This window comes from Amblyraja radiata, chromosome 8 (genome assembly GCF_010909765.2).
Source record: "Amblyraja radiata isolate CabotCenter1 chromosome 8, sAmbRad1.1.pri, whole genome shotgun sequence".
Taxonomy (NCBI): Eukaryota; Metazoa; Chordata; class Chondrichthyes; order Rajiformes; family Rajidae; genus Amblyraja; species Amblyraja radiata.
Genome location: NC_045963.1, coordinates 52,385,058 through 52,405,729, shown reverse-complemented (window position 1 = coordinate 52,405,729; position 20,672 = coordinate 52,385,058). Strand labels below are relative to the sequence as shown.

The 20,672-nt window shown below is 42.9% G+C and overlaps 1 protein-coding gene across 2 annotated transcripts in view; it reads right to left on the bottom strand.

Moving 5' to 3' along the window:
* tarbp1 (TAR (HIV-1) RNA binding protein 1) overlaps nucleotides 1-19,051 on the bottom strand; it is a 220,731-nt gene extending 201,680 nt beyond the window's left edge. The window contains exons 1-8 of one of the 2 annotated variants that reach the window (XM_033025903.1): nucleotides 18,086-19,051; nucleotides 10,689-10,786; nucleotides 8,781-8,850; nucleotides 6,373-6,521; nucleotides 5,680-5,732; nucleotides 5,498-5,595; nucleotides 2,074-2,209; nucleotides 1,252-1,348 (exon numbers count right to left, since the gene is read on the bottom strand). In XM_033025903.1, coding sequence (XP_032881794.1) covers nucleotides 1,252-1,348; nucleotides 2,074-2,209; nucleotides 5,498-5,595; nucleotides 5,680-5,732; nucleotides 6,373-6,521; nucleotides 8,781-8,850; nucleotides 10,689-10,786; nucleotides 18,086-18,959 — 1,575 coding nt within the window. In that variant the 5' untranslated portion in view covers nucleotides 18,960-19,051. The remainder of the gene's footprint in view (nucleotides 1-1,251; nucleotides 1,349-2,073; nucleotides 2,210-5,497; nucleotides 5,596-5,679; nucleotides 5,733-6,372; nucleotides 6,522-8,780; nucleotides 8,851-10,688; nucleotides 10,787-18,085) is intronic. The other variant, XM_033025902.1, reaches the window with a different exon arrangement.
* Between the last annotated feature and the right edge of the window lie 1,621 nt (nucleotides 19,052-20,672).

The window sequence follows — 20,672 nt, the reverse complement described above, 5'->3', positions numbered from 1 at the left end:
AAAGCCAATATCATTAGCACTGAGGTAATGACCTGCAGGCAGCTCTCTTCACACAGAAATATTTATAGTTTTGACCAATTCAGATGAGAGCATGGGATCATCCATGAATCAAAGGGATTGCCGACAATGTTGAGACATAAAAAGATGAACATTTTAAGCACAAATTAGACTTCTAATTAGCTTTATTTCTTTCAGTCAAATGAAAGTAAAACTAACATTTCATGTTTCAAGCATGCTGCATTTGTACTGACGTACAAAGTGCACACTGGTTAGGCAAGAGTGTTTTATTGTCATATGTCCCAAAATGGAAGTGAAATTCTTACTCATAACAGATATGTGAACATCGTACACAGTAGACACCATAATAACCAGCAAAAATACATTCAATATATAAAAAAAACAATATAGTGCAAAGACAAAAACAATGCCCCAAAGTCTCTTGTGCAATCAAGGCAGTTTGTAGTTCAGTGTTTAGTTGTAGTTTGTTGTATTGATTAGTCTAATGGTTGTTGGGATGAAGCTGCTCTTGAACCTGGACGCTACAGCAGAAGGCCGAGAAAAAAATGGAACAATATAAAAAGCAAATGCTTGCTGGTTCCAAGAAGTAACCCTTTATAACATGTATTATATGAAACTAGCAACTGCACAGAGAGCATGAAGCATTTGTCAGCAAAACACAAAGTGCTGGAGTAACTCAGCGGGTCAGACAACATCTGTGGAGGGAATGAATAGGCGACATTTTAGGTCAGGTCCCTTCTTCAGACTCAAGCATTCACCAGGTCTGTATTTGGAAAGGAGCAAAGTCCTGATGAAACAGCTGCAGCAACTCATGATGTACATTATTACAGATATTTTGGCATTAGATATTGTCCATGTCGGATTTATTCAGACACATATGTTGAATCAAAGTATAGAACTGCCCCTATATACAAAGATTACTGCCAAGTTCATAGATACATAGAAAATAGGTGCATTAGTAGGTCATTCGGCCCCGTCGAGCCAACACCGCCATTCAAAGTAATCATGGCTGATCATCCACATCCACTTCACCCATATCCCTGGATTCCACTAGCCCTAAGAGCTCTTACTCTCTTTGGAATGCATCCAGTGAATCGGCCTCCACTGCCTTCTGTGGCCCCTGGTTCTGGACACCCAACATCGGGAACATGTTTCCTGCATCTAGCGTGTCCAATCCCTTAATGAAATCCACTTAATCCCCAAATGAAAGTTAAAAAGCAACATTTCCCTTACCACATTAGTCAGGTGCATAGCAGTTTGTAGAAGGAAACACTGAGTTGCTCCTCGCAATAATATTTGGTGATTGGCCAGAGTACAACACAATACTTCTCTGTAAATAATCAGATATAAAATTAAACACCAAAATATTAATATCAACTTCAAATGAGTCAAACATTAAAAATTGATGTTAAAAAGTAATATTTTTATAATAAGGATAACATAATGGTTCATACTGTACTCCATTAATGTTTTTAATATTTAGTCAAAAGCACATTCCATGACAAAATGGAAGGATCATGCCATTAGGAGTTTTTGCGTTGAAGGTATCTTATTTACTACCAAGATGTCTTATGTTTTTTTAAGTTGTGTTTAAAAACAAAAGATTCAACCTATCCTTGTTGGTACTTACCCTCGCATGAGCAGAACTGTATTGTACACCCTTTTCCTATTTACCTTCTATCATACATCATTTAATCAACTTTATATTTCCAATCTCCATTTCATTGGTACACTGTGAAATCGACAGAAGGATGTTGGGCTGGGTGTTTATGCGTGCTATTTTCATGATATTTATTTTAGTTGTTTATCTTTTTTTAATATTTTACCTTGTATGTATCGTTAGCTTTTAGAAATGTATGAATGGATTTTTAAATTCCGTTGTACATGGTTCATGTTACAATGACAATAAAGAAACTATTCTATTCTATTCTATTCAATCCAATCTCCAATATTGACAGTTTCCAGCTCAATTACAATACCCATTAACAAAAAGTAAATTTGCATTTAAAATCGATATGGGTCAGTTAAAGCTACTTTCCTAATAATTCTCCATACCGTAGAGCCTGAAGCCCTTCTACTCCCCAGGTTTTGCGTGATGGGATGTGTTCTAGAGCTTGAGAGATGAAGAAAATGGGGATGGCACACCAATGCTTGATAGCCATGCTCTTAATCATCTTTGTGAGAAAATCACCTGATCAAAGGAAATTAAAGACTTTTTGGTTATGCACATAAATTGGTTATAGTACAAGACTTTTTGAATAAACTGCAAATTCTTTCCAGCTTCCAAGCCCTCTGGGTTTTCTCCCATGTTATGACATACTAGTATTTCCAAATATGTTGTAATTGTAAAATATCTTATTTTTATCTATACACAAAACAAGTGGGGCCCGTTGGGTCCCTGTCACACGGGAGGTCTGGTACCCCAACGCAACCCGTTCACCCAACGCAATATTTCACCACTCATCCTTTCCCCCAATGCAACCCGTTCCCCCAACACAATATTCCACCACTCACACATAGCCCCCAACACAATATTCCACCACTCACACATAGCCCCCAACTGCGCTGGGGCGGCTCATTTCCATTATCAATCAGCACTCCCTCCCCCTCCTCTTCATTCTCCCTCTTTTAAACTTTAAAAAAAATGCAAGCACTTGCTGCCAGGACTTTAAAAAAAATTCCAATTCCATTTCCCATGCCTCTTCCAGCACTCCCTGCCCCTCCTGTTCAACCTCCCCCTGCCAGGACACAGTGTTCTGTGATTGCACCATTGTTGCAAATGAGATCCCATTGTGACATCATAGCTGTAACTGCCACTGCAACTGCCACTGCAGTGTTCAAGTCATTCTTTCTCAAACTGGATAGATATATTGACAATATTCAACTATTGCAATAACCCAACGTATAAGGTAGATTTCATGCTGTTCAATATCATTATGATTATATCAGATTAGCACAATCTTATAGGCATGCAGTAAAACTATTATTTATGGAGAGAGACGTGCATCTTTTGCTGACATTTGCGGAGCACAGCACCTGGAAGTCTGCTGCTTATCCAGATAACAGTGTTCTTGTTTGGACTAGGGAAGTTTAAAAAGTGGAGTATAAATTGTGAATCTAGCAGAGAAAACAAGCTAAAAAATGCTTAATAATTCCTATTGCAAAATCAATTTGATTTGTTTTTATTAAATTAATGAACCACATAAAGACAGCTGCCTGCAGTAGCCAGATTTAATTAGTAGTATAAATCTTTGGATTGGCCAGATTTATGCTATTCGTGCTTGCCTGTGAAGGAAATCGGAGCATTAAGCGTGTGGGCTGAAATATAAAAAGCAGTTAGAGTTTAGATTTTTTAATCATCATTTAATGTGCGCTCGTGAACATTATTCTATTAACTATGATGCTTCCCATAGTGAAACAGCCCACTGGCGTGGCTGCCAATAGAATCGTGCCTGGCAAACCTAATGTAATCTTTTGAAGAGATAACTACAATAGTGAAGGGAGGATGTTTATGCATATTATTTATATAGATTTCCAAAAGTCTTTTGATCAAGCTTTCAGAAGAGACTGCTACTGTAAGTAAATTTAAAAGCCATTTAATGATCTGGCTAGGAAAGAAGCTGACAAATAGAAGATAAGAAGGGGTGTAAAGAATCGGTAATCAAGGGAGCTGAAGCTGACAAGTTGTTATAATGGACCGGGCGGGGGGGGGGGGGGGGGGGGGGGGGAGGTGTCCGTTATTGCCAATTGTCCTCTATAACCAAGTACGGTATTATTATTATATAAGTATGTGGATAAATGTGAGGTTATCCATTTTGGTGGTAAAAACAGGAAAGCAGACTATTATCTAAATGGTGGCCGATTAGGAAAAGGGGAGATGCAGCGAGACCTGGGTGTCATGGTACACCAGTCATTGAAAGTAGGCATGCAGGTGCAGCAGGCAGTGAAGAAAGCGAATGGTATGTTAGCTTTCATAGCAAAAGGATTTGAGTATAGGAGCAGGGAGGTTCTACTGCAGTTGTACAGGGTCTTGGTGAGACCACACCTGGAGTATTGCGTACAGTTTTGGTCTCCAAATCTGAGGAAGGACATTATTGCCATGGAGGGAGTGCAGAGAAGGTTCACCAGACTGATTCCTGGGATGTCAGGACTGTCTTATGAAGAAAGACTGGATAGACTTGGTTTATACTCTCTAGAATTTAGGAGATTGAGAGGGGATCTTATAGAAACTTACAAAATTCTTAAGGGGTTGGACAGGCTAGATGCAGGAAGATTGTTCCCGATGTTGGGGAAGTCCAGGACAAGGGGTCACAGCTTAAGGATAAGGGGGAAATCCTTTAAAACCGAGATGAGAAAAACTTTTTTCACACAGAGAGTGCTGAATCTCTGGAACTCTCTGCCACAGAGGATAGTTGAGGCCAGTTCATTGGCTATATTTAAGAGGGAGTTAGATGTGGCCCTGTGGCTAAGGGGATCAGAGGGTATGGAGAGAAGGCAGGTACGGGATACTGAGTTGGATGATCAGCCATGATCATATTGAATGGCGGTGCAGGCTCGAAGGGCCGAATGGCCTATTCCTGCACCTAATTTCTATGTTTCTATGTAAGTAGTAGAAACAAAAGACTGCAGTTGTGGATTAATACACAAAAGGTCACAAAGTGCTGGAGTAACTCAGCAGATCAGGCAGCATCTCTGGAGAGCATGGATAGGTGCTTTTTCGGGTCGAGACCCTTCTTCAGACTCTGTCCAGAACTAGGCCTGGAATCCAGGTGAGTCGACCGTTCCAGCCTGCTGGCAGCCGGGAGAGAGGCGAGAAACGATGGAATCAATGGTCGCACCCGCAGGCGACTGGAGTGTAGTTGAGGGTCGTTGTTGGCAGTGGCAGACGCGGCCTGGAAGCAGTCAAATAACCTGTGTGAGCCTGCGGTGGCAGCAGAAGGTCCAGCTGGATGGCGGCGCATGTCCGGGGTGGAGTGGGCAGCCGGAGCTGTAAGAAGTAGGGCAGGCGGCGTGGGCCTGGGGTGGAGTGGGTAGCCGGCACTGTAAGAAGCAGGGGATGCGGCGTGAGACAGGGGTGGAATGGGAAGATGGCACTGTAAGAAGCAGGGGAGGCGGTTGAGCCAGGGGTGGAGTGGGAAGATGGCATTGTAAGAAACAGAGGAGGTGACACGAGGTGCCAGGGGTGGAGTGGGCAGTCTTTGGTAGGTCAATCCACTATAACCGAAATCCGTTATAAAGAGTTCTGCTAAAATGAGGGTTTGCTATACATGACCATTTCTTTAAATAATTAAGAGGAACAGTAAATAGAAGCAATAAAATCACTGGCTATAACCAAAATAACTAAGATTGCACTTCCGCAATGTGCCTCAAACATCCTGGCAAACCTAGTTACTCAAATGTCATCCTGAAATGCACACATAAGAAAAATTCAATTCATCTGTCTCTTTCAGAACAAGTTTTATAAATCTGAACAGCTCACCTTTAAATTCTACAGGCATATTTTCCATAAAATCAACCAAGAATGTTTGTAACTTCACACCTAAAACAGGACAGTTGCCAATCATTTGTTCAGGAGATCTGAAAAGTTAAAATGTAATTAAATATCAAGGCAAGCAAAGAAGTGATAATGCCAATAAACAAAAAGAAAATTGGGCTATTTACCTGCTGTAAAATGTACTTTCTGAAAGAGCATCCATCACCGGCCCACAGAAAAACTTAAATTAGAGAGAAAACCTTGAATTAATTTAAATTTAGAGCGCAAAAATGGAGAAAAAAATAAAATTAGATAGAAAGAATTAAAAAGTACACCATAAAAACTTTTCACATAAAAAGTACATAAAATACTGTATAAAATATATAAAATTATGAGTCATCGAAAGATTACACAGTCAGAACCTTTTTCCCAGGATGGAAGATTTTGTTATAGAGGGTGGCAAATACCTGGAATGCGCTGCCAGGAAGGTGGTTGAAACAGATACGATAGTGGCATTTCAGAAACTTTTGAATAGGCATATGGATATGCAAGGAATAGAGGGATATGGATTATATTGCAGGCAGATAAGAGTTAGACTTGGCATTATGTTCAGCACAGATATTGTGGGCTAAACGGCATATTCCTGTGCTGCTCTATGTTCATTGTGCACAACCTCAAATAGCAGATGAATGTTAATTATTGCCAGTTTTGACACAGAAGCGGGATGCCAACTTTACCTGATTATAACCAGGATCATAAAATATTGATCCAAGCAGCAACATCCAGCAACGTAGATTAACCAAACACATGATTTTCTTCTTTCTGTTGTAGGATAATTCAAAGCCTTCATTTATTGATTTAAGTAAATTTAAAAGACTTACATGAGACAGTTCTTGAGTTCTGATTGAATATTTCATGACATCAAGATCCAGGAAATGAAACAGGCCTTCTTTTATCACTGTTTTATTTTCACTTGCAAACATTCGTTTATAAGCACAAAGGACCCAAGATGAGTGGAAAAGTGAATTACCTAGATGATATATAAATATGCCCTGTTGTTAATCAATGTCAATTGCTGCTCTTCTTCCATCTAGTTCTACTTAAAATATAAAAAACTGAATTAACTAGGAAAATTGTCTGAAGTAGAATTCCGACCCGAAACATCACTATCCATTTTCTCCAGTACTTCTGTCTATCTTTGGTTTAAGCCAGCATCTGCAGTTCCTTTTTATTACGTTAAAAATCAATATATGACACCCTTAAACATCATTATTTTCCTTCTTAGGTGCTGCAAGGTTGAATGTATAGAACAACACACATGCATGCATTCATGCATTAGCAGAAAATTAATAAAATACTCAGATCACATTTAAAAGCAAAACTGGTTAATTACAGTGAAAAATAGGCATCCACTTTAATGATTTTTCACTGACAGGGAAATCTCTGGGACAGAATAGAGTGGCATAGTTATTGTTCATATTCTACTGTACTATTCTGACTGATACATTAAAGCATGACATTCTTCCCTACTGCTCAGACGCTTGAACAGATCTCTCATGTGCTAAAAATATATTCCCAAAAACCCAATCCATCTCAATGAGGCTCTTGTACATTTTTTTAAATCTGCACTTTGTAGCTGTAACACTCTATTCTGCACTTTGTCTCCATTCTCTTTTTGCTCTACCTGTTGTAATCGTGTATGGTTTGATTATAATTATTATGATATGAATTACCTGAATAGCATGGAAAACAGTTTCACTTTGTATGTGTGACATTAATAAACTAATACGATGCCAGTGACATAGCTTCAGAATAGCTAGTCAAAACAAGAATACACAATTATTTCTGTCAAGAGGTGATATAGAATACATCCACGCAATGTTTTGCCTAAATCATACAAAAACACAACATTCAAAATAGGAAATTGCCCCCATTATAGTGCATGGGGTTTGGTTCCAATGGCTGCCGTGAACCTCCCCCTGTTGACTTGGGTCCCCTGGCACGGTATGTGAAGCCAACAGTTTTGAACTTGGGTTTTAGGATGGACAGTGATTTTAAATTAGATCATCAAATAGGCGCGGTAGTTAAGTCCAGCTTCTTTCATTTAAGGCAGCTGGCAAAGGTGAAGCCCATTCTTGAGCGGCAGCATTTTGAAGCAGTAATCCATGCCTTCATTACATCTAGGCTGGATTACTGTAACGCACTCTATTTTGGAGTTACTCGATCTTCCCTGGCTCGTCTCCAGTTGGTTCAGAATGCTGCTGCTCGTCTCTTAACTGGAACTCGAAAGAGGGAGCACATAACGCCAATTCTGGCCTCCCTCCACTGGCTGCCGGTGTACTTTTGAGTTCATTTTAAGATTCTTCTATTCGTTTTTAAATCTTTAAATGATCTCACCCCGCCTTACCTCTCTGAGCTGCTTCATCCCTACGCTCCTGCCCGGTGCCTCAGGTCAGCTGATCAGCTGCTCCTGGAGGTACCGAGGTCTAAGCGGAAGCTCAGAGGGGATAGAGCCTTCTCTGTTGCTGCTCCGACATTATGGAACACTCTGCCGTTGCACATCAGACAGGCCCCCTCACTGTCCATCTTCAAAACCAGTCTTAAAACCCTTTTCTATTCCTTGGCTTTTGACCCTGCATGAGACTTTGCTCCTGTTTTAGTGTTTTTAATGTTTTTTATTGTTTTTACTCTCTCTTTTAATGTTTTTATTGTCTTGTAATAATTTTTTGTTCATGATTAGTCATGTACAGCACTTTGTTGCAACAGTGGTTGTTTTTAAAGTGCTCTATAAATAAAGTTATTATTATTATTATTATTATTATGGATAGAAAACTAAAAGTGTTCCAGAACCTGCAGAAAAGAGCTCCCAAAGAAGACGATTTATGAAAATAAATCATGCAATATAATTAACATTAATTTGCTAACCTCAACAAGTTACAGTATGTTCAGCACAGTTTCCAGCTGACTTTATTCTTTACTTTGCTTTGCAATTGAAAATGACTTTTTAAAAGTTGCCATAATAGGGACAAATGGATTCTAGGATTATGCTTCTGATATATGCCCATGAAATGCACTTTCCATCCTACTTCTCAAACATTACCAAAATACAGCTTAAACAGAAAATAAGATAACCTTGTGTGCCAAGAACAAGCTCCTTAACAAGTTCAGAACTAAGCAAATAAACTTTCAAACCTTGAGCTGCTTCTTGTGTCTTGGACTTTGTCATTGGGTTAAAATATTGATAGATAATGTACTGGGAGAATAAAATGCAACACAGTGTCATTATCACCTTTTTCATTGGAAATAGTGGCATCCATTATACTTTTAAGCCTTGGCAAAATTGGTCTTATCACGTGAACCTAAGACAGAATACCAAAGAATTCTTGTGTTAACTTGACAATGTGTGTAGATATTACAAACATGAAAAGTAAAACGGTTTTCGAAAATTTCACTGTCGTTTTCATGGTGGGACTCAGTACCTCCCTCTGAACTGGGTCCTTGACTTCCTGACCCATAGACCACAATCAGTAAGGACAGGTGACAAAACATCTTTATTCTCATACATGATACAACATGATTATTTTAATTCCGATATCACTCGATACAGCTATGAGTGTTGGCCGACTGGGAAACATAATTGTTGTATGATATTTCCACTAGAATCTCAAATTTATTTTCTTAGTGGATATGTAAGCACCCATGTCTCAGGGAAAGTGCAGGTATTCTTAATAATATGTTACAATTCGCTTGCCTGGATACATTTATTTTACAGTCAATATCATTACTTTACTCACTGCATGCTGATACTAACTAGTTTTCAAAGTCAAACTAAATCTATCCAAGTGAACTGAACCGGTGGCAGTCGAGGACGGGCCCGCAGTGGATGCCGGAGATCGGACGGGCCCACAATGGGTGCCGGAGGTGGGACGGGCCAGCATGGATGCTGGAGGTTGGACGGGCTCGCGCTGGGTGCTGGAGATTGGACGGGCCCGCGGTGAGTGCCGTAGGTCAGACGGGCCCGCATCAATGCCAGGGACCTGATGGGCCATGTGGGTACCAGGAGTCAGACGAGGACGCGCCATTGAGAGCAAAGAGGGAACTGGTGTGTGGGGACCACCAAGATTAAAGAGGGACTAAGGGGACTAAGGGGGGGCTGAGAACAACAAGGAACCCGGCAAGGGGGGACCGCAGAGAACAAAGAGCGACCATTAGGGTCTAAATGGAATACATGGCAACTTTGTCGGTGCCCTATATGTGGCGACTTTGCATACTTGTGCATGCAAAACAAAGAACCTCCCTGTGACATGTCACACGTAATAATAAAGTATCATTCATTCGAATCTTCTCTTGTCATAAGCTTGAAAACATATATCACCAGATTCAGGAACAGCTGTTAATAGATTACTGAGTGGTTCTCGCTAAGGCTCTAATCCTGATCTCCCAACCTACCTGCTTATTGCCCTTGCACTTTTTCTGTCTGCACTTTCTCCGAATCTATAATGCTGCAACATTACATTCTGTACTCTTGTATTTTTATCTTTGCATTACCAGCTGTAGTACAGCAGATAGTATAGGACATGATTGTATTTATATATGCAGTAAATCTTTGCAATAACAGACCACCATATAGCGGATTTCGCCCGCTGCACCCCCTCCTCCATTTCCACCAGTTACCCAATGTGATGCCTCTTCGTGCATGCTAGCGGTTGCGAGAGCACAGAGAGCGAGCAGACTGAAGGCATCGTGCCCATCCTGGGCGCACTGCATGCGAGGCCGGGAGCTCCGTGAATTTGTGCTTGTTTCAACCCCATCCCCTAATGCCGTGTTTCTTCCCTCTCAGCCTTGTGTCACACTTTATCCCCCCCCCCCCCCCCCCACTCCGTTACAGCAGACAATAGGCAATCACAGACACCAATCCCCCCCCCCCCCTCCACCCATCCCCCGTGCCCGTTATAGCAAGGTATACTGTAGCGTGATTTGACTGGATAGCATGCAAAAAAGTTTCCTACTGTACCACAGCACATCTAACAATACACCAATCCCACCCTTCCACAAAGTCAACAATCCAACATTTCTGCTGTCTCTATCATTTAAATTCTTTGCATTGCTGAATATAATTTAAAACCTGGAATTTGAAATTTGTAAACCGTGATGGTTTTCGGTGGGGTGTGACATAAATTACACACAAATTACTCACTTGATTTTCTTCCAATGTCTCCATAATTAAAATGTAATTTTCCCATAATTGTACAAGTTGTTTGCTTTTTTCACCCAGCCACCAGAAAAGGCACGTGTCTAAAATAAGAAAGTTCAAATTAGGGTGAAACTAGGAAATCGCCACATTTGCCTCAAAACTGAGACCAGACATAATATTGCATCCCTCTGCAATTGGATCCCCGACTTCCTCATCCACAGACCACAGTCTGTTCGAATTGGAGGAACCACTTCATCTTCAGTAATAATTAGTCCGGGAGCACCTCAAGGCTGCGTGCTCAGCCCCCTGCTTTACTCACTCCATATCCATGACTGCGTAGCCGGACGTAATGCGAACACCTTCAAGTTTGCCATCAGGAAGAAGGTGCAGGAGCCTGAAAACTGTAACGTCCAGGTTCAGGAACAGCTTCTTCCCTACAGCCTTCAGGCTATTAAACACAACAACAAATAAGCTCTGAACTCTGAACTGCAAAAGACTATTATAATTGCACTATATTTGTCATTTATTGCACTTTTTCTTTTTTTCTCTTCCCCCGTTATGTACTATGTTTACATATTCACATATTCTGTTGTGCTGCAGCAAGAAAGAATTTCATTGTCCCATCCGGGACATATGACAATAAAACACTCTTGACTCTTGAAAATGCTGAAATTGCAGATCAGTGGAGAGCTACACTGAATTAACAGTCTTGGTGAATAACCTTGCATTTGAGTGAGGAAATCAAACATATAGGTTGCAGATAAATTTGGAGGGGCCTAGGCTGGGACAGTGGTGTGTAGAGAGCAAAAGGGATACCTGTGATATGGCAGAGATTAAATCAGACAAATTTATCTTAAAATATCAAGTTATTTAACTCATTTAACCATGTTGATCAAAATTACAGAACGTTCCCCATTCTGCCCTTAAATGATCACATCTGACACAAATAACCAATTTGTTGTCTGGTGATCGCTGGCAATTTAACTTCCCATGGTACAGGTTCTATAAGCGAGCTAGAGGTGGGTGTAAAAGAGGAGGGAGAGTTGCTTTACTAATTAATGAGAACGTCACGGGAATTATTTGAGATGTCATTAGAAACATAGAAAATAGGTGCAGGAGGACGTCGTATGGCCCTTCGAGCCTGCAACACCATTCATTGTGATCATGGCTGATCATCCACAATCAGTAACCTGTGCCTGCCTTCTCCCCATATCCCTTGATCTCAATCTAACTCTCTTTTAAATTCATCCAGTCAATTGGCCTCCACTGCCTTCTATGGCAGAGAATTCCACAAATTCCCAACTCTCTGGGTGAAAACGTTTTTTTCTCATCTCAGTTTTAAATGGCCTCCCCTTTATTCTTAAACTGTGGCCCCTGGTTCTGGACAACCCCAACATTGGGAACATTTTTCCTGCATCTAGCTTGTCCAGTCTTCTTATATTTTATATGTTTCTATAAGATTCCCTCTCATCCTTCTAAATTCCTGTGAATACAAGACCAGTCTATCCAATCTTTACTCATATGACAGTCCCGCCATCCTAGGGATTAACCTCTTGAGCCTACGCTGCACTGCCTCAATAGCAAGAATGTCCTTCCTCAAATTAGGAAACCAAAACTGCACACAATACTCCAGATGTGGTCTCACCAAGGCCCTGTACAACTGCAGAAGGACCTCTTTACTCCTATACTCAAATCCTCTTGTTTTGAAGGCCAACATGGCATTAGCTTTCTTCACTGCCTGCTGTACCTGCATGTTTACTTTCAGTGATTGGAGTACAAGGACACCCAGGTCTCGTTGCACTTCCATTTTTCCTAATCTGACACCATTGAGATAATAATCTGCCTCCCTGTTCTTGCCACCGTTCTTATCTACATAGATAAATGTGAGGCAGAGAGAGAGAGGGGCAGAGAGAGAGAGGGGCAGAGAGAGAGAGGGGCAGAGAGAGAGAGGGGCAGAGAGGGAGAGAGCGGGGCAGAGAGGGAGAGAGCGGGGCAGAGAGGGAGAGACAATAGACAATAGGTGCTGGAGTAGGCCAATCAGCCCCTCAAGCCAGCACAACCATTCAATGTGATCATGTCTGATCATCCCGAATCAGTACCCTGTCCCTGCCTTCTCCCCATATCCCCTGACTCCGCTATCTTTAAGAGCCCCATCTAGCTCTCTCTTGAAAGCATCCAGAGAACCAGCCCCCACCATCCTCTGAGGCAGAGAATTCCACAGACTCACAACTCTCTGTGAGAAAAAGTGTTTCCTCGTCTCCGTTCTAAATGGCTTATCCTTTATTCTTAAACTGTGGCCCCTGGTTCTGGACTCCTCCAACATCGGGAACATGTTTCCTGCCTTTAGCGTGTCCAAACCCCTAATAATCTTATATGTTTAAATAAGATATCCTCTCATCCTTCTAAACTCCAGAGTATACAAGCCCAGCCGTTCCATTCCCTCAGCATATGACAGTCCTGCCATCCCGGGAATTAAACTTGTAAAACTACGTTGAATGTCCTTCCTCAAATTAGGGGACCAAAACTGCACACAATACTCCAGGTGTCGCTAGGGCCCTATACATCTGCAGAAGGACCTATTTGCTCTTATACTCAACTCCTCTTGTTATAAAGTCCAACATGCCATTCGGTTTCTTCATTGCCTGCTGTACCTGCATGCTTACTTTCATTGACTGGTGAACAAGGACCCCCAGATCCCGTTGTACAACCCCTTTTCCCAATTTGACACCATTTAGATAGTAATCTGCCTTCCTGTTTTTGCTACCAAAGTGGATAACCTCACATTTATCCACATTAAACTGCATCTGCCATGCATCTGCCCAGTCACTCAACCTGTCCAAGTCACCCTGCAACCTCCTAGCATCCTCTTCGCAGTTCACACTGCCACCCAGCTTTGTGTCATCTGCAAATTTGCTAGTATTACTTTTAATCCCATCATCTAAATCATTAATATATATTGTAAATAGTTGCGGCTCCAGCATCGAGCCTTGCAGCACTCCACTCACCACTGCCTGCCATTCTGACAGGGACTCGTTTATTCCCACTCTTTGTTTCCTGTCTGCCAACCAATTCTCTGTCCATGTCAATACCCTACCGCCAATACCATGTGCTCTAATTGTGCCCACTAATCTCCTGTGTGGAACCTTATCAAAGGCATTCTGAAAGTCCAGATACACTATATCCACTGGCTCTCCTTCATCCATTTTACTTGTCACATCCTCAAAAAATCCAGAAGATTAGTCAAGCAGGATTTCCCCATCATAAATTCATGCTAACTTGGACCAATCCTTTCACTGCTATCAAAATGCGCCGTTATTACTTCTTTAATAATTGACTCCAGCATCTTTCCCACGACCGATGTCGGGCTAACTGGTCTATAATTCCCCATTTTCTCTCTCGCTCCTTTCTTGGAAAGTGGGATAACATTAGCTACCCTCCAATCTACAGGAAATTATTCTGAATCTATAGAACATTGGACAATGATCACCAATGCATCCACGATTACTGATAGACTATCCAGTGAAGCTGTCCAGTGAAGCAGAGAAATAAAAAGGGGATGATCACCTTGTTGGGAGTGTACTGAGGACCCCCAAATATTCACCAAGAACAAATATGCCGGGAGATTGCATGCAGCTGCATGACTAATAGGGTTATCATAGTAGGGGATGTTAACCATCCCAATAAAGACTCGGACCACCATTGTGTCAAGAGATTAGACAGTGGAATTTGCAAACGTGTTCAGAAGAGTTTCTGTAGCCAATATGTAGTGGACCTTACAAAGGAGAGGGCAAAGCTTGAGCTACTCTTAGGAAATTGGAATGGGTAAGTGAATGAAGTGTCAGGGGGCAAGCCTTTTGGGACCCATACCCACAGTTCTGTTAGCTTTAAAATAATTATTGATAAGGACAGGGTTGGTCCACATGTTAAAGGTTACCAGTTTCTCCTCTCTCCCTCCCCCATCACCTGCATTCCTTCCGTCTGTTACACAATTCACAACTTTTCTACCCTTGAGTTTCACAATTCGCAAATCTTTATCCTTTCGGACTCACACCTGTCTTTTCATCTCTGGCCTCTGTCCAACAACCTGCTTATGAAAACCATCACCTGTGTTCACATATTACCGGCCATGCTCTGTCCTGCCCCTCCTCTTTTCCAGCTTTCGTTCCAACCCATCCCTCACCCTGCAGAAGGATCCCAACCCTACTCATCATATCCATGTTCTCCAGAGATGCTAAGTTACTCCAGCATTTTGTGTCTCTCTTTAGCTAAAGCTCTGAATTGGGGCAAGGCCGACTTTGATGGTATTAGACACAAACACGCAAAAGTTGATTGTAGTAGGTTGCAGGCAAATGGGGCATACAGAAAGCAGGATGCTTTTAAGAGTGTGGTGGTGAGAGCTGAAAACATGCATATTCCTGTTAAAGTGAAGGTCAAGACAGGTAGGAGTAAGGAAGCCTGGATGACAAGGAGAGTACGTGGAGACCACTCTCGAGCATGAAGGCGAGTTACGAAGACCTCCTACGACCTCACGCCAACCATGCTGCGATTATGAGTCGAGGGCAAACTCGCCAGAACTCGCGGATTAGGTCGCCCAAGTGGGACAGGCCCTTTAATATTCCAACAGCTACAGTTCTTTGTGTCTCCAATGAACTAGTATTTGATCATTAATGAAGATCGTTGTGCTTAGGATATTCCACCGAGGAACTCCTGTGAAGATATCTTGGGGCTGGGATGATTGATTTCCAGCAAACACAACCACCTTCCTTTGTACAAGGTATGAGGCAAGACTGACAACTTCACATCAAGGCTGTATCTGACCAAGTGTGGCTTGACTGCAACCACTGTAATGTTTATCTTTGAGGCATTGATTTTTTTTGTTTCCAGGAGCCCTTTGATGTCACACATTCAAATATTGCCTTGTGTAAAATGCAGACAAACATCTGATTTCTGGAATCCAGCCACACCAAGGCAAACCACCACCTTTTCTCGGATGTTTAGGGATGGGATCTGGAACCGAGTAATACTAGCAAAACACAAAATAAGCTTTTTTGAGTTGATGTCTTGTCTTTGAAACAGACTTAAACAAACCTCTGACGTGATGGTGATGATAGTGATCCACAATGGTGAATATTGAAGATCTGTACATTTCTGCTACTGTGATGGTCCACAATACCTCGTAGATTTCCAGTTTTTAGTGTGTTTATTAAATTTAGCATGATTGTTATGCTACTCAACATACCAGAAAATATCTGTAGTGCTTATAAAGATTTTTCACATGAAAATAAATGGATAGGAACATTCTAAAAGGAATATATGTGGTCACCCATTTTGCTGCACAAAAGGCAAAAGCAGACTTTTTTTTTTAAATTGTGTTGGCGAGGGAAATGTCTATGTTTAAAGTAATCTAGGTGCCCTTGTGTATGTCACTGACATTGTGCCCTTGTGCATTAGCTGACACACAGATGCAGCAATAAAAAGAAAGGCAAATTGTATGATGATATTTATTTATGAGGACTTTACAAGAGTAAAGGTGTCCATGTGCAATTATACAGGGCATTACTAAGACTGCACTGGGAGTATCCTTGCCTGAAATGGGACATACAGGCCGCCCTGGGTTACAAATGCCCTACTTTTGGACGTGCGTGCATAGACAAATTCAAAAGCCTGATATACATACATATGTGCGTATCTGTGAACGGCAGAACTAATTTCCTCTTGCTCCACTTAGTAATTGTTACTTTTTTCAGTCTTATGTGCTTTTGATGCCTTTCATTTCAATAACGTGGTAGCACAGTTACTGCAAGTGTGGGTATTTTCCTACTTGCGTACAAAATCGACATGGACGGCTTGTAAACGTTTAAGCTGATTACCCGAGGACAGCCTGGACTTGCAATAAAGCGTTACTAGACTGGTTCCTGAGATGATGACTTTGCCACAAGAGGATAGATGGAACAGACTGGGACTGCAGTCTCTAAAGTTTCAAACTCTGTTGAAACTTGCAAAATTACAGCTGGCTCAACAGGGTTAATGTTTCCCTTCTTGGTCGAGTCATACAAAACTAGAGGTCACGGACTCAGAATAAGCTGTTTTTATTACTGAAATGAGGCACCATTCAATGGCACTGGGTCCGAATAAAACAGCACAAGGGGTGACATTTCGGGTCTGTCTGAAGAGTCTCGACCAGAAACGTCACCCATTCCTTCTCTCCAGAGACGCTGCCTGTCCGCTGAGTTACTCCAGCATTTTGTGTCTATCTTCGGTTTAAACCAGCATCTGCAGTTCCTTCCTATCATTTGGATGAAGTGATTCAAAGTAACATTAGCAAATTTGCAGATGACACAAAGCTGGGTGGCAGTTTGAACTATGAGGAGGATGCTATGAGAATGCAGGGTGACTTGGACAGGTTGGGGGAGTGGGCAGATGCATGGCAGATGAAGTTTTATGCGGATAAATGTGAGGTTATCCACTTTGGTAGCAAAACAGGAAGGCAGATTACTATCTGAATTGCGTCAAGTTGGGAAAAGGGGAAGTACAACGGGATCTGGGGGTCCTCGTACATCAGTCTATGAAAGTAAGCATGCAGGTACAGCAGGCAGTGAAGAAAGCAAATGGCATGTTGGCCTTTATAACAAGAGGAATTGAATATATGAGCAAAGAGGTCCTTCTGCAGTTGTACAGAGCCCTTGTGAGACCACACCTGGAGTATTGTGTGCAGTTTTGGTCCCCTAATTTGAGGAAGGACATTCTTGCTATTGAGGGAGTGCAGCATAGGTTTACAAGGTTAATTCCCGGGATGGCGGGACTGTCATATGCTGAGAGAATGGAGCAGCTGGGCTTGTACACTCTGGAGTTTAAAAGGATGAGAGGATATCTCATTGAAACATATAAGATTGTTAAGGGCTTGGACACGCTAGAGGCAGGAAACATGTTTCCGATGTTGGGGGAGTCCAGAACCAGGGGCCACAGTTTAAGTATAAGGAGTAAGCCATTTAGAACGGAGCCGAAAATCCACTTTTTCTCACAGAGTGGTGAGTCTGTGGAATTCTCTGCCTCAGATGGCGGTGGAGGCAGGTTCTCTGGATGCTTTCAAGAGAGAGCTAGATAGGGCTCTTAAAAATAGCGGAGTCAGCTGATATGGGGAGAAGGCAGGAACGAGGTACTGATTGGGGATGATCAGCCATGATCACATTGAATGGCGGTGCTGGCTCGTAAGGCCAAATGGCCTGGTCCTGCATCTATTGTCTATTGTCTAGCCAAAGGGTGTAGCTTTATGCTGCATCTGTATGTCAGATTTCTCTATACCATTAGAATAGGGTCCACTTTCTACGAATAACATTGCTCATGTGTTGCTTGAATAAAATTATTACTTATTACAAAAGGTGAACTATTCTTCAAAATACCGTTTTCGGTCTGATAGTCCAAGGCGATGTCCTTTTCCAATGCCCCAGAAACATCCACAGCCCTTTTCAACAAGTATAATGCTCTTTTGCGCGTTGTGTTGTCCGGCTGCACCAGTCCTGCCTGCACCACTTTCCAAAAGTCAGTGCACGTCCGTAGGTCGAAGCTGCCGGAGGATGAAAGCGAACTGAGCAGCAAAAGGAGTCTGGACACGCTACAGGGGAACTCCCACAGTCTCACCCGGTCCCAGATATCCCGCACGGTCACGCTCTCCTGCTCCAGGAGGGCCGGGATCAGCCCGGTGACCACCGTGGCAGCCACGCCGTCCTCGCCGACCCTCAGAGCGGTCAGGGCGAGCGGCAGCAGCTGCCCGGCGCCGGTGCCCGAGTCCCGCTCCGACACCAGAGGCCACAGCTTCACCAGCATCTCGACAACGACGCGGATGTCCGAGTACTCGGCGCCTGGGGCCGGGGCCGCGCCGCTCCGCTGCTCGCTATAAGCCCGCAACTCCCGCAGACAGGAGGCGGCCACTTGCTCCAACAGCTCCGGCCGAGCCAACCGACAGCAGGCCAGCAGCAGGCCGCACAGAGAGAGCGCCAGCCGCCGCTCGCCCGGCTCCTCCAGCCGCAGGGTACGCAGCAGCGGCAGGCAGCGCTGCTCGGCCAGTTCACGCAGGCCCTGCCACTGCAGCCCGAGGCCTCGGGCCTCCCGCCGCCAGCACAGCTCGTCGAGCAGCAGGCGCAGCACGTCCACCCTGGCCGCATTCAGCGATCCGGCGCCCTCCTCCTCCCAGCACCATCGGCACAGCTCGGCCACTATCCGCGGCGGGTCGTGGCCAAGGCGCAGCAACAAATCCGCCACCAACCGCGGCTCCATGATCACAGCAGCAGCAGTACCCGGACTCAACGGCCCGTCGGACCGTACAGCAGAGTCACACACTCAAACAACCCGCGGAAACGCACACGCAAATATAATATACCGCAGCTGTTGCAACCTGGGATAAAGGGGGAAATGTCAGAATTACTCCGCCGTGTTGGCAACATCTGTGGGAAGAGAAACGGTATTTTCAGCTCCATTGTCTTAAATCAGTTAATATCCCAGATGGGGTTCCTCATGCTGCAAATACAACAAACGGCAAAAAAAAGAAATGACATGAAAGGATCAGCACAATGTTATTTGCTGGCATTTCTTGGTGGTGGTGGCAGTGACCAAAGATCTTAGAGCAGAGCTTGCTCTAAGATCTTTGGCAGTGACCAGCGCGCCTCATCCTTCTCGACCTGATCTTCTCGGTCATAGGTCGATTCTCCCCATAGTTGGTGATGTGGTCCCTCCAACTGACATTTTGACCTTATCTATGCCACTTGTAATATTATGTACCTCAGGCTGCCAACAATGCAAAAACTGGAGACCAGTTTGTAACAACTGTCAGGGAAAAAATAAATGGTCGGATTGGAGATAACAAGGTATGAAGACTGGATTGTTCGAACTATCCAACTGCTTATGTTCTCTGATTGACTGGAAAAATATTTATTTACCCCCCATGGTCACCCTTGTTTTACCCTGGAGATACAATCCCCATCTCTGCAGCTATATGAACTTGTCTTCTTGCAGGGCCTGAAATGTGGACTTTAGTTCCTCTTCCCACAAATGCAGCCTCAACTGGAATAGATGTAAATAGTGTCAATCTTTTCGTTTGTATAGGGGAGTCTACAAATGAGGGGTTTAAGGTGAGAAGGGGAAAGATTTAAAAGAGACCTGATGGACCAATGTTTTCCACAGAGGGTGATCCGTACATAGAACAAGTTGCCAGAGTAAATAGTAGAGATGTATTAAATTAAACATTAAAAAAAAAACTTTGAACTGGCACATGAAAGATTTGGGCGAAGATGGGCCAGATTGCAGCCAACAGAGACCTCCTTTGGACAACGTGGACGAGTTGGACCAAATGGCCTATGCATGACCTGCTGCATATTTCCAGCATTTTCTGTTTAAACTGTTAGTCTGAGTGTTAAGTGAAAGTGCTGGAGAAGCCCCAGTGAGTATGGCAACAAGTCATTCACTGCGAGGATGTAGAAACAGACAACTGCGGTCTGAAGAAGGGTCTCGACCTGAAACGTCACTTTTTCCTTTTCTCCATAGATGCTGCCTGACCCGTTGAGTTAATCCGGCATTTTACGACTATCTTCAGTGTAAGCCAGCATCTGCAGTTCAAGAATCGAGTGTTTTATTGTCATATGTCTCAGAAAGAATGAAATTCTTACTAACAGCAACACAACAGAATATGTAAACATAGTGCACTGTAAACAATATAATAAACAAAAAAAATTGTTTAGTGTGTGTAGGAAAAATACATAATCCTTCCTACACAAAGAATTACAGATACTGGTTTATACCAAAGATAGACACAGAATTCTGGAGTAACTCAGCGGGACCCAGTCTCGTCCCGGAACGCTACCCATCAATGTACTCCAGAAAAAAGGAGTCGGTGACGTTTCGGGTCGCTTAATCCTATATCTCCAGAGATGCTGCCTGACAGTTGGGTTAGTGCAGCGCTTTGTTTGTGTCTGTTCCCTGAAATGTCTTTGCTGC